Raw genomic sequence first — 17,112 nt, 5'->3', positions numbered from 1 at the left:
ATAATTCAGCTTGCCTAAAGTTGTATTTCTTTCTGTAGAACCAGGAAGGGCAGATCCATTAGGACAGCTGTGTGTGCATCCTTGGGCCTCAGCTGCTTCAGTGAGTGACTGAGCCCCCATGGCTTGCTGGTTCATGTTCATCTGCTGTGTTAGTATAAGTTGCTTATTCCAGTCCTGGCTGCATAGGTTTTGAGTTGGGGTCCTAGAAGCAGGCTTTGAAGATAGATGGTATCTTTTTTTAGTGATATTGGAGTATTACTTTTTTTTTTATGATGGAAGTGAGAGAGTGGAAGAGGAACCTCAATCAATGCCCAGAACTACAACTAAGTGATTTTACTGCTTTTTATAGCACAAATTGTACATTCTGCTGAGGGTAGTTGAGAGGAACATGCAGTTTGAGAGAGAGCAACATTCTGGACCAAAGAGTTGGAGTGTTGATCTATAAAGTAGCGGACTGACTTTACAAACACTTATAATTGCGGACACTTAGCAGAAAATGTGCCAAGCTCCATAACATTCACTTCCTGCCCTCTCTGCCCCACCCCTTTCACGTCTGTATCCTGTCTTTATATTCACTTTCCTATTCTGGTAGTTGCTGCAAAGGCAACATGTTTTGTGACTGGACTATTTTTTTGTGCCTAGGTTGGAGGGAAGCCTGTGATACCTGCAGCAGTCTGCATGCAGATGTGTGATGACTGTAAGCACAGACAAGCAGGGAGGACCCTATCTGTGGGGGCCCAGAATGGTGCCTGCTGGGCCTTGTGACCTTTCTGGCCATTGGTAGTGTAGTACAGCACCTGGCAAACACCAGGGCAAGTCTGCCAAAGCAGGATTAGGCTGAAATACCAAGTATGTGTGCGAAGATTTTTCTCCCTTAGATTTCTTAAAATGAAGGGAATCTGCTTACAGAATCCTCCCCTTAACTCTTGACAGAGACTCTTCAGCTGTCCAGAAGTGACAGTACTGTGTGGAGAGGGCTGAGTGAAACACCATTGATAAGCAAGTGAAAACACACTCTTCCCCATCCCCTCGCATAAATACAGGACCAGCTCAGTTCTGTGACAGATAAAACATTGACCTTGGATATTAAAAAAAGCGCCCCTAACTCGTGTCCTGCTTTCCTTTTTGTAGGAAGAAATTGTTGGAACAAGACTAGATAAAGAATTTGCTGTTAATTCCAAAGAAGGATTTTTTAACTTGGCAAAATGCTAGTATAGTTTTATTTAATTCGACCAGTAGCACACTATATGGATGCCAACCAGATGCAAATTTGTACTTCATATAACAAGACAACAAGTGCTAGCAGAGTCTATATATTTCCAGATAATTTTTCAAGTATGTAGATGACATTAAGCAGTCATGAACTGGCATGGCATCAAACCTTTACCGGGAAGTCAACTGCTGCTTCTGCAGGCTGTGCTGGTGAGACAGTTCTATTCGAAGAATGTCAAACCAAGGGCTCTCCACCCTTGTTGAAAAACCTGTCACCTAATAAATCCATGCTATGGAGTCTAAAGTTTAAAATGTCCCTTTAAACCACATTTCTGTTACTCAAAGCAAAGCTTAAAAAGGATGCATTTTTAAGGGGATCTGAACTGGTCCAAGTTGCAAGCTTCAGAAATACCCAGCTGAAATTAGCTGAGTAAAGTTTGCCTCATCAGATTATGTGCAAGCCTACAGTGACAGCTCACAAGCCCTGGAATTTATTCATGCAAGTTTACCTTTGCAGCTCTTGTGCTTTTCCTTTTTAGTCAGGCTTTGATTTTCTTTGCTTCCGCATGAAAACTTGTCCTGTACAGCTGCCCTTAGAGGCAGTGTTGTCAGTAACAAAACCCAGCAGCAAAGCCTACAGCTTTCCTCCCCATCATTTGAATGCTGCTTGGCAGTAATGAAACAATTGTCACTAATTTTGCAGGAAGAAAGAGGAGAGCCCCCTGTACATATGTGCTGTTTCCTTGATAGTGCAGCTGGGACTCTGCTACCACTTCCCACTCAGCAGACAGGGAAACCTTGAAGGTGTTGCTATGTCTCAGATGTGTAATTTGTGACCAATGGTGTGGGTGGCTTTAGAGCTGTGGGTCTCCGCAGTGATCATCTTGAACAGTGGCTTCCAGCTGAGCTGGGACACCTCAGCAAGGTGGAAGGAGAAGAATGAGCCCACAGGTGAGGAGCAGCAAGTCCATATGTGCTCCATGCAATCCACCCATGGCAAACATATAAACTTGAGTTTTCATCTCTGTTGTCAACTGTGCATCGTCCCAGCATGGGAGGAGTGGGAGAGGGAAGAAGTCTGTTTGAGGGAGAGTGCTGGGTGCTGCACAAAGATGGGTGTCTGCACAAGAGTTTTGTTGTCACATTATCTCTAAGGTGGTGCACATACTCCTGATGACTGCCAGGTGGTGTGGTGCTCCCTGGACACCAGCAAGCAAGGGAGAGGTAGAGGTTGGGCAGCGGTGGGGGTGCGCCGCCACCTTGGCCGAAAGGGGCAGCTGAGTCAGCAGGGCTCGGCTTCTGGCTCGGTCTTGGCAGCAGGAGGCAGCAATGGCTTCTCGTCGAGCGTGATGTCTATCACCGCCCCCGATCGCTTGCGGGGCTCGGGGGTCTCCTCCGACCATCTGCCCACCCTGCGCACCCCTTTGGCCACTTTGGGTGCGTTCCTGCAGGGGTTGTGGTCGTAGATCACCAGCTTCAGGCCGGGGAGGTGAGCAAGGCTGGGGAAGAACTGGATGGAATTGCGATCCACGTCGATCACCTCCAGGAAGGGCATGTCCAGGAGCACGGGAGGGAACTCGGACAGCAGGTTCCCGGACAGCCAGATGGTGCGCAGCTCCTGCAGGCTCTGCAGCTGGGCAGGGAGGGTGCGCAGCGCGTTGGAGCCGGCGTGCAGGGTCTTGAGCAGGCTGAGCTCACACACCACTTCGGGCAGGTACTGCAGGCAGTTGGACTCGATCCAGAGGGTCTTGAGGTTCTGCAGGAGTCGGAGTTCGAGGGGCAGGCTGCAGAGCTTGTTGTTGCCCAGGTAGAGGATGCACAGCTGCTTCAGTGTGCACACAACCAGGGGCAGTGCTTTGAAGTTGTTGAAGTCCAGTGCCAAGATCTGCAGGTTTTGCAGCTGCTCCAGCTCAGGGGGCAGATGGTTCAGGTTGTTGTCACTCAGGTACAGCTTAACCAGTTCCCTAAAAGAGCAAATGTGCAAAGGCAGTCGCCTCATCTGCCTGCCACTCAGATCGACCATTTTATCCACTGGCATCTCTTCTAGGTCTTCTAGAAGGTACTTCTGGCACTTGTTAGAGGGCACAAAAGCAAGTATGGCTTTCAGACTGTTGCCCATCTCGGGATTTTGTTTTGGGATGGCTGGGACTGAGAGACAGGAGCCTGCCTTGGTCCTCTGCTGCACACTGGCCTGCTGGTAACTCGTTCTTCCCAATATAAGGCTCTGTTTACATGGCACCAGCCATTAATCTCAAGGGCTCTGAAATGTTTCTGATAACTGAATGAGTGTTTGGTGACGGGGATTATAGACAGGGCGACTCAAGGCCCAGGTCTCCTTCTCTCACCCACACTCCCACTTGCTCACCCCCCCGAAAACATTCCTTCTTGCACACTGTAAATGTTCTCTCGTTTTGCCCCAAACAAAATAAGGGTAACAGCAATGCCTCAGCCCCTCACCTCTTGCTGCAGCTGTGCTGTCTGTGTAGCCAATGCAGGCAGCAAGGATGGGCTTGGGAAAGCAACACCACAGCAGACCAAAGTTTTATGCTCAGATGTTTAACTTTCAGGAAACTTGGAGCAGAAATGTTGGATATAATCAAACTGTGGTTTAAAATACCTGTCAAGACTTGACTGACTTTCAAGATGAGTGGCACTTTCAGGGATGTATTTTGAAAGGTGCCAAATACTTGGATTTCAGAGTGTAACTTGCCACCCAGTACTTTTCTTAAAGCTTTAACACAAATCCTTGGCAAACTGCTATCTTGAGCGGTTCTGCTGTTTATGTTCCTAATTTAATGGTATTTGTTATAGCCTCTGGCACTCTTGACTGTGTAGAGCCTTTTTCATTATGTTTTACTTCTTGTCTGTAGGGCCTTTTTCATTTCATTATGTTTTGCTCCTTGTCTGAATTGTAATGTAATGTGCTATCACAAATTACCAAGATTGTTCTCCATCCACTTTCCAACTGTGCTACTGCAGTTCCCATGTCTGTACCAAAACCTGTCAAGAAACTCCCATGGATTTAATTCTATCAAGGTTCTCACTAATTATGAGTTGAATAAGTCCAATTTTAAAAAGTTATGGCTATTTAGATGTGACAGTGTAAACTGTTCTCCTCTCATCAAGACCCATTTTGCTAATCAGTTCTAATTTCTAATAGCATTCCCATGTATAGGAACCTCTGCATAGTTCCACATGTTGAGCTGCTACTATTTCAAGCTTTCTTGGGGACTCAGGGTAGGGGGGTTGGAAGCACATGATCTTTAAAATTCCTTCCAACCCAACCCATTCTGTGATTTTCCTGCCTACGTGTTGGCCATGGCTCTACCGTGAACTTTGATTGTGAAAGCTGGTAGAATGTTTTAAGGTAAAATAGCCTTTTCAGCACCTGGTTCTTTGCTCTGATATCTACAGCTCATTGCTGTCATTTTCCACACTTCCTGTAATTTAGAGAGAATACTTTCATTGAACAATCTGCATTTGGTTTCGGGGTATTAAGTGCTATGCTACCAAAATCCATGACTGCTGAGAGCCATACACTCTTGAAAAAACAAAAGGCAGAGCAAACAGAAAAATTGAGAAAAAGGCACCACTTAAGGTGGCCTCTGGATTTCTGGTCTAATCTAGTTATGTAGAGCTCTCTACTATCACTTGCTTTCAAATGTAAAGCAGCTCTTAGCTATCAGTGTGGTATAGGCTGTAGTTTATAGCCTATATAAATTTATGAGCCCTTTCCCCACAAGAAGAGTGGCTGTGCCATGCAGCAGTGGTGCTGTGAAATGTATGGAGGAGAACAATAGAGGGGACACCTGGGAAACAGTATTGCAGCAGGACGGACAACAGTGAGTGCTGAGGCCTGAGTGCCATAAAATAAGTTTTGGATGGAGACGCTGGGCAGAGATCCAAGTGACGCTGCCGTAGAGTTCCCTAGCCAGCCCCTCACTCCGGCCAGCGCCAAGAGTGCCGCCCCCAAACCATGGATGGCCCAAGTGGTGGTGCAGGGCAGGGCTGCTCCTGCTTTCTATGGCCTTGGTGTCACAGCTTCGAGGATCAGGACAAAGAGCAGGGAGGGAACCTCTATGTGGTTCTCAGAGGTAGTTTATCACCCAGAAAGGGTCACGGATAAAAGACACAAAGCAGCATTTCACACAATCTTTTAAGTGGGAGTGGTACAAGGGGTGGGTACAATTCTTCAGCCAATAGGGATGGTACAAGGGAGGAGCTAGAGGAGGGACTCACAGAACTAAAACCAATGGGGGAAGGCAAGGGGAGGATACAGTTTGAGGGAACCAATAGGGCGTTGAGGACCATGGAAACTTCTAGACCTGATGGCAGGGTCGGCAGTGAATTGGCAACATTAGGAGGCAGGGTCAGGGAGGAGTTTAGGCAGGGGGCTGGAACACCAGGGACTGACAAGGAACTTTTGAGAACAAAGGGGAGGGATTAGGGAGGATTCACATCTAGATAGGCAGGTTAGGGCCTTGATGGACAATACGAGAGGGAGGAGAAACTTGGAATAAACCAATAATTTGGGAAAAACTGGAGCAAACCGTCCAAAGGTAACAGAGAACGTACAATAAGAAAAACACAACAGCACAATCAAGCCTGGAGAACAAGACAATGTCACAGTCATCTGTGGTGGTGCTGTGGAATAGAGGGCCTGAAAGTTCCCTCTCTGATGGTGGGATGTGCTGGGCATTGCATCCCAGAAGCAAGAAGCCAGTTTGCACTGCATGAGCAAGACACTTTAGACACTGCTTTACTGCTTTGATACTCTGTGCCCTGTCAGAGGACCACTGTGGGGAATGTGTCAGCCGGTGGTTGTATTTGTTTTTCATTTCTAAACAGCTGTGGCGCCTTCTGAAGGCAAGGGTCCCTCCCCTTAAGGCACTGTATGCTACAGGTGTGAAAAACCAGATGCATTTGGCATAATTATTAATGAATATACATCCACACCAAAGCCTTGTCTTTTAGGCAAATATTTTCAGATAACCCACTAATGATAACAACATGAGAGCATAGCTAAGAGTATATTAATTATATAGTTTAGGCATATTTTTCTCCATAATCCATATGTAGACAAATAACTTTGCTAAGTACCTTATGTCTGCAGAGATGGATATGGATATATATTTTTTTCTACTTGAATTATTTCTCCTTAATGGAACTTTTAAGCTGCAGATAACTATTTCTTAGGGATCCTCTCCACTGTAGTTTAATCATTATTCCAGCTTATCAAAAAAAGGTCACAATGACCTTTTGTTGCTGCCTTTTGTACCTCTGTTAGCTAAATTAATGTCTGCTTGGAACATAGTGTGAGACCAGAGAATTTGGAAAAGAATAACCTTTGTGTGTGGATTAATGAAGGACTACACTTGCAATAAAATGAACAGTTGTGTTCTTTCTGAGAATTAGCCACTCAGTGGAGGCACTAAGGCAAAGGCAGTCCTCACAGTAGACCCAGGCAGTGCTTTGAAAGCCACTTCATATCTTCAAAGTTACCATGGTGCCCTCCAATATGAACATTAATGACTTCCCAGAAGCATTTGTAGCATTTGAAGAAAAGTTCAAGTGATAAAGGCACTCAGCACAGACGTTGTCTTGCTCTTGTCAAAGCGACACTGCCCTATTCAAGGGCATGACATCTGCTCTGCTCTGCATCAGGTGACAGGTGGGAGCTCCTTGAGAAATGCCTTTGCTTTCTAGAATTTCACAAATGGCTACATCTTTGCTCACCATTCCCATTTCCAGCACCCAGCTCTTGCATCTCAAGGGCTGGGATGACTCTGGGACAGAAAATGTGTTTGTTTGCTGATAACTTGTGTAAAACCTCTGAGTCCAGGAGAAATGGGGAATATTGCTCAGAGATAGATAATTGAAAAAAATAGAAATCAATATAAAAGATGCATTTTTGAGATTCTATTATTTTTTGAGACAAGGTATTTTAATAGAGATACTGGTTCTTTTTCAGATCCAAAGCTCTGCCCACAGCTGTGTGATGACACCAGGCTCAGCCTTTGCTGAGTTTTATTAGCACTTAGAATTTTGGAGGTATGCTGGAAAAAGAAAGCTATGTATTTCAAAATCCAGGGGAACTAATAAATAAAGCTCTAAACTTACTGATTTTAAGACTCTCATACCCCTCCTCAATCAGTCTGGCATAGCAAGGGAAGTGACTTAAAGGAGCAATTTTTTTGCTTTGTATTTATTTAAAGTCTGTGACAGGCATTTCGACCCATTCTTGGCTAATAAATGCTGTGTGTTTGGGTTTTTTTGCTGCTTTTTCTTGACATTGCTTCTGGAGCAGAGGATTGCAGCTCCTGTCTCCTCCTTGTTCTTTACTCCTTGCTGTGCTGTTCTACATCTGCTCTCTTTTGTGAGAATTACTTAGTTCCAGTTCACCTTTGCATAGTGAGCAGTTTATTTTAAATACGTGGTGTGTTGCGAGGAACAAAATGTGGTTGCTCTTTTCCCGGCATCCTACCATAGTCTTTTGAACAAAAAAATGGCTGATTATTCAAAGTTCGCTTTAATATATGCTAGGCTGCAGTATGTGGTTGCTTATTGCTCCTTCTTGTGCAGAGGAAAGATTCAAAAAGTCTTGTAAGTAAATTGCAGACCCAGTGCTGAGCTTCCTTCTGGGCAGCTGATGGGTTGGGGGTTGTGCTCTGCTGAATCAGCCTCTTTTTGGCACCTTTTTGGCCTCTTTTTTTTCTCTGCAGGTTTGACTTGAACCCGGGTGTCAGGCAGGGGCGGGAGCCACTAACCTCAGGAAACTTGCAGGATAATAAATCCAAGACAGCTCTTCCAAATGTCTTGCTGAAATGTGTGGAAAATTATTGCTGGTTTTTACTGTATGTTGCAGTATTGTACTGTTGTGTTTTTTATTTTGAAGATCCATTTTATGGGTGGCAGTCACATTTATGTTTAGACTGGATCTCTCTTATAAATAGGGAATTAAACTTCAGCTGTTAGGGGGTGACTTGTCACAAGCCCACCAAATATCTGCTCAGCCCTGCTGAAATGTCTCCGTGCAAAATGGAAATGGTCGTATATTATGTTCTCTTTCTCTGCACTGAACACTTCTGAGCAACATCTCACTAAAGTAAGCTTGAAAAGCAGCAAGTCCTTGGACTGTTTCCTCTTCCTCATGCTAACAGGAGCCAAGCTCACCCCATGTATTTTATTTATGTAAAAGACATTAAGGGTTGTTAGTTAAATGTCTGTTTGGTCTGTGCCTGACTAGCTCCACTGGACACCACTATTTGCACAAACCAGCGGTTAGTCTGAGAGTAAATGAATCAGTTTTCTGCCAAAGCACTGACCTCTTGCGATTGATTGACCTGGCGAGCTGCCCTCAGCTGACAACAGGCCATAAAACAGGGACTTCTGAGCAAAGGAGCGTCATTAGATTCTGAACTGCTTGGAGCCATGAGGGTGATACTGTTGGCTGTGGTTTACATCCCATTCATCATGGCTGTGGAACGGTAAGAAAACATGGCACACATCTCAGCTGGCTTCGTGGGGTGACCTGTGCTTGTTGCTACTTGAGGTCTCAAAAAAGAAACCCTTGTTTTTTATATAAAAGGAGTATATGACAGTTCTAGAAAGGACAATCAGTTTTTTTGTATGTGTGTGTGTTTATTTTATTTGCATAGAGTCCCCTTGATTCGATTCAAATCTATCAAGAAACAGCTGAAAGAAAAGGGAGAATTAGAGGAATTTTGGAGGAATCACCACCCTGATGTTTTTGCCCGGAGGTATCTGCATTGTTTCCCTGCAGATATTGCTTTATCAGTAGGAACTGCTGCAGAAAGGCTGTATGATTACATGAATGTAAGTACAGTTTTGGTAATGCAATCATTAGGACTCATCATTGTACTGAAGCCAGATTTTTTTTTTCCCAGCACATTTCAAATCTAGTCTGCCAATGAAATTATAGGGCTTGTGGTGTCTTGTTGCTTTATGCCATAAATATTAGATCATAAAAAACCAGGTTGCAATCTGCAAAATAAAGCATGTCTAGATCTAGGACAGCATGGGACCGGAGTAGAAAGCTGATGCAGAGTAGCAGTGGTAATCTTGTGACAAGTTTTATTTTTGTATAGATCTGTATTGGACTTGGTTGGGTCCCTAAAGAAATATGGGAGGTTTGCCTGTCTCAGTCTTGGCGAACTTGGGTTTTTCATAGCAGAATCTGATTACTCTCTTTAGTCATTTGCCAGACACTTGGATGCTTCTGTGTTATAAAAATCCTCCGAATCTCATTTATTTGATCAGGTGGAGTCAAAAATCAGTGATGACAAAGACTTAAGTAGAGTTTTTTATTTTTATGCTTTTATCTCTGGAGTTTAATGTGTATTAATATTGGAGACTGACGGGGAGGATTTACCATCTAAACTGAAACAGAAAAAATATTAATTTCACTGGATCTCAGACAGGCAAGTCAGCAGGTCTACCATTTTGTAAGCTGTCTGTCCTGGTTTTAGAATTTTGCCCATTTGAATGGTCTTTGTTTTCTGTTTTATTTGGTTTTCCTGCTATGCTTATCTCAAGAGAAACTAAACTGCAGAAATATTGTGCAGTCTTCATCTGAACAGGGAATGGAATCAAAAGGAAGGCCAAATTCATTCAGCAAGAACCTACTGACACTTGAGGGCCATAAAGAGATAAATATGTGGAGAAGAACAAAGGACACTGAAGCATTTCAACCTACTTTAAAGCTTATTTCAAAGAGGGATAAATGAAAATCTCAAAACAACAAAGCAAAACCCACTTCCCCAGCATATTCAGGTAGCATCAGGAATGGTTTTATTGCAGTGTGTATGTGGGTTTTCTGGTTCGATGGGTGGGGTGTTTTTTGTTGTTGTTTTTGGTGTTTTTGGTTTGTTTTGTTTTTTTTTTTTAATGAACATTCCTTAGGTTTGTTTAATGCAGGAAGAAATAGAATCCTACTGTATCATTGGATATTCTCTTAAATGGCATGCTTGCTTGCCTTTTCAAGATTATCTCATTCAGACTGCATATTCTGGGGTCAGAAATGTCAGTGTATTAATAAACAAGTATACACTTTAAGGTGCATATTCAAATACTTGTATTGCTGCAAAAAGTTTGGCACTAGCTATTGCTTTTCTATCTGTGGTTGAATTCCAGAAATGCCTCTTCCTAAAAATAGGTCTCTTAATGCTGAAGTGCTCTTCCAGGGCCAGATAGGAGCACTTACACACTTGTATACGGGATGTGGATAAGCACTTCAGTCCAGCATTCACGTGTTCACAGATTATCTCAATCTCAGTTGGTATCCAGGGATGGTCAGTGGTTTCTTCATCTGCTGGATGAACTTTGTCCAGTACATCAGGAATGGTTTGTGCAACATGATACTTTTTGACTTGCTATAATAGCTGCTAATTACAAAGGAAAAAGGGCAGCCACATAAGACAGTGTTTGTGCCATTGGTCAGAGCTCTCTGAAGCTGGCAGAGGCAGGTCATGCTGACTTTGCATCACTGATTTCTTATTGACATCAGTAAGGAGCAGCCTGAAAGTCTGTGTGGTCATGTGAGAGTTTCGTCTTGAGGACAACCTTGCCACCTCTGAAGCCAGTGCAAGGGGGTTTGTTGACTCCATAGGGAACCCAAATGAATGTTTGCTTAAAATATTTTTAAAATGCCACACCCTTGTCCATTCAGCTGGAGTAAAACCTGTTGCTTGAAGCCACTCGTGGAACCAGAACTTTTTGTGTGGTGTGCATGTACATTTAAATGGGATTGCAGAGAAGCCCTTGAGGGAGCAGTTGTGTGATGCTCCCCATCAGGCCCCTTCCTGAGGAGCAGCCGCTGGAGGCTGCCCGGGGCTGAGCGGGCTGTTCCCCCACAGGCACAGTACTACGGGGTCGTGAGCGTGGGGACGCCGCCCCAGAGGTTCACCGTGGTCTTCGACACCGGCTCCTCCAACTTCTGGGTCCCGTCTGCCTATTGCATCAGCGAGGCCTGCAGTAAGACTTGTTATTCTCCCTGATGCTTCTCTTGTCTTGGGTCCAGAGACCTTGCCCAGTTCTCTTTTCCCAAGCAGCTTGCCTGCAGCAGGGATGTGCAAGGGGAGGGTTTGGAGCATCCCTATGGACCACTCTCCTCTCCCCAGTTCGCTCCTCTGTCCCTCTGTGCCCACTGCAGCCACCCAGAGTCCCTCTGCACCATGAGGTAAAAGGCATGGAAATAGACCTAGGAGACCTACCAACAGAGGTGGAAATACCCATTTTTGTTCTATTTTTTTCTCCAAAATGCAAAATTACCTTTCCAGTACAGAAAAACTGAGGTGTTTGCAGGGGAACTGAGGTGCCTGCAGTACTTCTTCAACACTTTTATCTTGAGAAAAGCAAAAATCTAGCTCTTCTACATCTCATCTCCTTCTATACTGGGGAGTGGGTGGGTTGCCAGGACTTCCCCTCAGTGTAGAGATGTAATTTTTGTTTTTTGTATAGGGGTGCACCAGAAATTTAAGTCCTTCAAGTCAGATTCATATGAGCATGGAGGGGAAGCCTTCTCCCTGCAGTATGGCTCAGGACAGCTTCTGGGCATTGCTGGCAAAGACACACTGCAGGTGAGTGTCCACCTAAAATGAGTGTCGGCCCCCACATCAGCTGTTTTCAGGGCAGTTCAGATACTTGCCCTGGAAAACCTTGCCTGGTTTAGGCAAGGGCAGGTCCCACCAAGCTGAGTGCTGAGAGGTGTGGGTTCTGCTCCAGCTTTGGGCTACCAACACAAATGCCTCAGATTTGATTTTTCATTTCTGCGTGTCTTCTTGGATCCTCTTCTGGGCTTTTGAAGAAGCAGCCACATAATTAAGGCATTCTAAGGAATCAGTGCTACCTACCTGCCAAATGGGCACATGCCATGTTGATGCAAGTCACACAACGATAGCCAGGCTTTATAAACGGAATGAATCCACTGATATGTATGGCTAATTTCTTGCTATTGGTGGTGTCATTACTTTCAGTTGTGGTTGTTCTTTGCTTGGTTGTTTGTTGCCTTGTTGTTGTTTTTTTTTTACCAAACAGATAAGTAACATCTCCATCAAGGGACAGGACTTTGGCGAGTCGGTGTTTGAGCCAGGAGCAACTTTTGTTCTTGCCCACTTTGATGGTATACTGGGCTTGGGCTACCCCTCCTTAGCAGTGGCCAATGCTCTGCCTGTGTTTGACAGCATCATGAACCAGAACCTTATAGAAGAGCCAATCTTCTCCTTCTATCTGAAAAGGTCTGTCTTTAAAATGACACTGCTATAAAAGAAGTCAATCTATTTTAATTATTGATAGAAACAGCTGTGCATCTCTATAATGCTTCTACCCTACAAAGAAATTTCCCCCATTTTTTGATTCTCTGTGTTGTTTTTGTGTTTTCAATTTGCTGTTGAAGATTTTGGCATGAAAAGAAAAAATGCTATGGGGAGGACCATGACTTTTTTGACAGACATTTATTCTTGTCAGAGCTGGTCATAAAAATAAAGTTCCCAGCTCAGACTTGCCATGTCTCTTGTCAGAGGTTTCCCTCTGGCTCATGCACATGAACAGAAGTGCTGTGGTACACCCAAATGGCCACATTTCAGAAAAATACTGTTCCCTAATCTGGACCTAGCTGCAACTCCACCTATTTCTCTAGTGTTTCTTCTGAGCTGAGAGTAACATCTGGCTCAGCCTGCTCCTGATGCTTTCCTTGGTGTCTACAGTAATTCTTCTCAGAGATTGTTTGGAGGGTCGGAGCTGGAACATATACAGTGATAATTTAGTAATAGTCCCTTTCAGCCATCCATATCTGAATTTAGAAAGGGCTGTGATTTGACTTTTGCTTTTTAAGTGTAATCTCATTGGTGCATGCTGGCTTACTCCCATGTCTATGTTAAACTGTTTTCTGCTTTCAGAGGAGATGACACCGAGAATGGCGGTGAGTTGATTCTGGGGGGAATAGACCATTCTCTCTACAAAGGTTCAATCCACTGGGTCCCAGTCACTGAGAAAAGCTACTGGCAAATACACATGAACAAGTATGTATGTATGAATAAAAAAACTGGTGGAGTTCACCTCCCTAGGTAAACCCCCAGAGACAGAAACACCTGGTGACACAGGTGCAGGAGGACTCAGCTGCAGTGTTTTACCCCTGTGCCCCTCAAGGAAGGGTTCCCCAGAATGAAAACCCTGGGGTTTGTTAGTTCTCTGAATCTGCTGTGACATGGGTAGCTGTTTTCTGGGAGAGCATGTTAGTGTGTTTTAATATGGTGCACCAGTGGTCAAGATGAGTCTTGGTGGACTGTTCAGTTAAGAGGATAAGGCACCCAGGAATAGAATCCAACTCTGAGTCCTGCTTTCATCTGTCCTGCTAACTTTGGTCAAAGTAGTCAGTGTTCCTTTGTCCTGCCTCTAGCACACTGCCTAAATTTGTAAGAATCCTGGGGGTGAGGACAAATTCATCAGCAGGATGATTAGAATTGCAAGAGTCTTGAGAGAGAAAAATGGGTCCACAGACATTCTTGTTTTAGCAGAGCTTGGCAGCTGGTTTTAATCACAGAAACACAGAATCATTAGGGTTGGAAAAGATCTTTAAGATCATGGAGTACAACTGTCAATCCAGCACCACTACCAAGTACATCACTAAACCCTGTCCTCCAGTGCCACATTCACACATCTTTTAAACACTTCCAAGGATGGTGACCCTACCACTTCCCTGGGCAGTGTGTTCCAATGCTTCACAATGCTTTCTGTGAAGAAATTTTTCCTGATATCTAATCTAAATCTACCCTGGCGCAACTTGAGGCCATTTCCTCTTGTCCTGTCACTTGTTGTCTGGGATTAACTTCAGTCAGTATTCTGGTACTTTAGCTAGCAATAATATGGTGTTTCAGTCACAGTATATGTGCCATTTGCTTAAAACTGCTTTTTAAATTTCATTTGCAGTATAAAGATCCAGGGCCGGGTGGCATTTTGCTCCCATGGGTGCGAAGCCATCGTTGACTCAGGCACTTCTCTTATCGCCGGCCCCTCTTCACAAATCAGACGACTGCAAGGATACATTGGGGCAAGTCCATCAAATACTGGAGAGGTAAAAAACTGTACAGCCATAAAACAGCTAGAGAGGAAGAGAAACTGGTATATGTTGCAAAGAGCTGGAAAAAACCAGAAATGATTGCCTAGAAGGTGCCAGTGAAAGCCTTGTTTCCAGGACAGCACAGATCTCTGAGCTAAGCTGCTTTTGACCTATATGCCTTGTCCCAGCCCTCTTCCCAAATGTTCACTTCATCTTCTAACCTGGTGTGTAAGGAAATAATGGGGACATCTGTTTGAGGAATTGATCTGTACACTGCATGAGAGATAATTTTCTTTTGGAAGCTCAGAGGATTTTTGATGTCCCTAGCTCTAGCTGTTGGGTCTCCAAAGCCAGAAGGAATTTGGTGCTGATTGCCAGCTATGTCAGCATCAGATGGAAAGGGAATGGTATTTTAATGACAGCCCCACAGTGGCTTCACTGACAGGACCTCTCACTATCAGCTTGCAGTGGAGCAGTTGGTGTTGTGCCAGAGCTCCTGGGAGAGATGCACATCAGTGTCACTCACAACGCTGGCTCCTTGCAGATGAGTCACAGGGTACAGGACAAGGCTTGCTGGCTCTTACTCTTCCTCCTGAACCCTACTCCTCTGACCTTTTGCTGATTTTCCTCTCTTCCCTGCTGCTGTCTCCTGCACCTTCCTTGCTGACACTCCTCACCACTCCTTCCTGTCCCTGCCTCCAGGGAAAGAGCAGTTTATTTCTACCTATGCCTATTGCTGGCCCTTGGCTCCCACAGGTCACCAGCACGTTGCCACAGCTCCAGTGCTCAAGGAAAGCTGCTATGTGTGGCTTTTGTTAACTTTGCATTTCACAGAATATTCTGAATTGGAAGGGACCCACAAGGATCATCAAGTCCAACTCCTGGGTGAATGGCCCGTACAGGGATCAAAACTATAACCATGATGTTATTAGCATCACCATGTTCTAACCAACTGAGCTAATCTCAATTTGTGTTGATCCTGACCCAAAACTACTCTTGGAAGAAAATTAAGAGTATTGCAAGTGCTCAGTGCACTGGACAAAGAGCAAAGACAAAAATGAACTCTTAATCCACTTTCATTTGTAACAGGAGGACTTGCAGTCCTCTGTGTAACTCCTGAGGCTCCTGATTCTTTCTCAATCAAACCTTTAATCTTGATTTTGTTCAATTTTTTAGATAAATGCCAAAGAGTATGCTCTAATAACAAGTTGATTTTATGTTCATGCTAATGAACATAGATAAAATATGTATTTCCAATGTACTTATACTAGCCTAATACAAAGAAGGAATGGGTCATTGCTGTGTAGGTTCATTTACACTAGTGCTGACCTAAGAACATTCATCCAGCATCTCAGATTTCACAAAAAAGCATCCTAAAAATAACACTTTCTGTGACTGATTTTTAGCAATCATAGACAGACTGCACTGCACATATTGGCTCAAATTTATCCTAGTAAAAGTGAGTGTATCCATCCCAGATTTTACAAGAACTTTTATCTTTTTTCATCAAGGATTGATTTGTTCTGAATGTCCTATTCTGTAATAGCTATGTCAAAGAATTATATCTTGCTTCTTGTATCCTACAAATCATTTTACTGGCTTTTTGTACCCTTCTCCTCTGTATCCCATGATTTTTTTTTGTTCTAATGGCATGACAGTTGGTAAGTGTACACAAGATGTAGGGTTATGTTTTCATAAAATAGATTGAAAAACAGCAAAAAGCAGATTCTTCCTTCTAGGAAGCCTCTAAAAGAATGACTTAAAACCTACAGTTTACAGCAAAGATTCCTCTGGGACTTGGAGCATTCTCCAGTGCCATTTCACACACCAGTTGTTTCATGAAGTGACTAGAAAGGCCAGGAAATTATCTTCTCTGTTACTGTAACTGATATATTATTTATGGACATTAATGACCATGCTAGAGTTTAGTCCTTCTACTCTTTAAATCCCACTCTGGGGCAAAGTATAAGCATAAAGTGCTGTATTCCTCACTAGCTTTTTTTTCCTTAAAGTGATGGTATTATGAGAGGACCTGGGGTGAACTGCACCCATAGGGTGCTCCCTCTGTGGCTGGAGCAGCTCCCTCTGCCTTGTCAAGGCCAGAGCATTGGAGAACTTTTGCTTCAGCAGACCTTGCTGATTTAGGCTTGCTGGGGCTCACACACTTAGTTTTGCCTTTGAGTTGCATAGGGAAGATGTCAGAGCCCTGTCACCTCCTTTCTTTTGACACTTGCAAGGATTTTCAGCATTCCTGGGTCCCTAGAGTGCAGTGGTCTGGGCTATTGGGCTGGTTTGAACTGAGTGTAGGAAAGCTGCGGACAGTGTTAGGCTGTAAGTCAGCCTTATGCTGTTTCTCTGTAGTAAATTCACTATTACCTACATCAAAAGCCTTGAATTCAAAGAGCAATACTTAAAGACAAAGTGATCCCTTCTCAGTCAGAGCACTGTGTCCAGTTTCTTGTAGACTGCAGAAGATTGTCGAGCTTGCCTCACATAAGCTTCACGATCGGACACCGTGAGTACAAGCTGACAGCAGAGCAGTACATCATAAAGGTGCGTACCCACAGCTTCCCTGCTCCCTGCTCCTCACTCCCTGAGCTGGGAATGCAGCAGGCTGCTGCAGAGACATGTGCTTTCCCTTCCAGGAGTCTATTGATGACCAAACCTTCTGCATGAGTGGCTTTCAGTCTCTTGACATCCCCACTCGCACTGGCTCGCTCTGGATTTTAGGAGATGTCTTCATGTCTGCATTTTACTGTATTTTTGACCGTGGGAATGACAGAGTGGGATTTGCAAAAGCTGTTCACAGGAAGGATTACTACTGA

General features: G+C 44.1%; 2 protein-coding genes across 2 annotated transcripts; one reads left to right on the top strand and one right to left on the bottom strand.

Annotated features, from left to right (window-relative positions):
- Nucleotides 1–2,494: 2,494 nt before the first annotated feature.
- Nucleotides 2,495–3,331, bottom strand: LRRC10 (leucine rich repeat containing 10; the record flags this gene model as incomplete). The annotated part of the gene is made up of 1 exon (XM_083858778.1): nt 2,495–3,331. One exon carries the CDS (start codon nt 3,329–3,331, stop codon nt 2,495–2,497), a length of 837 nt encoding a protein of 278 aa, XP_083714904.1.
- Nucleotides 3,332–8,643: 5,312 nt separating this feature from the next.
- On the top strand, nt 8,644–17,112 carry LOC310908065 (cathepsin E-like; the record flags this gene model as incomplete). The annotated part of the gene is made up of 9 exons (XM_083858727.1): nt 8,644–8,699; nt 8,871–9,048; nt 11,088–11,205; nt 11,692–11,810; nt 12,268–12,467; nt 13,128–13,250; nt 14,158–14,302; nt 16,742–16,840; nt 16,933–17,112. 9 exons carry the CDS (start codon nt 8,644–8,646, stop codon nt 17,110–17,112), a joined length of 1,218 nt encoding a protein of 405 aa, XP_083714853.1.

The sequence above is a fragment of the Zosterops lateralis genome (genome assembly GCF_965231275.1).
Source record: "Zosterops lateralis genome assembly, chromosome: 4".
Lineage (NCBI taxonomy): Eukaryota > Metazoa > Chordata > Aves > Passeriformes > Zosteropidae > Zosterops > Zosterops lateralis.
Note: the sequence above shows the minus strand (reverse complement) of the source record. Positions and strands in the feature narration are given on the sequence as shown.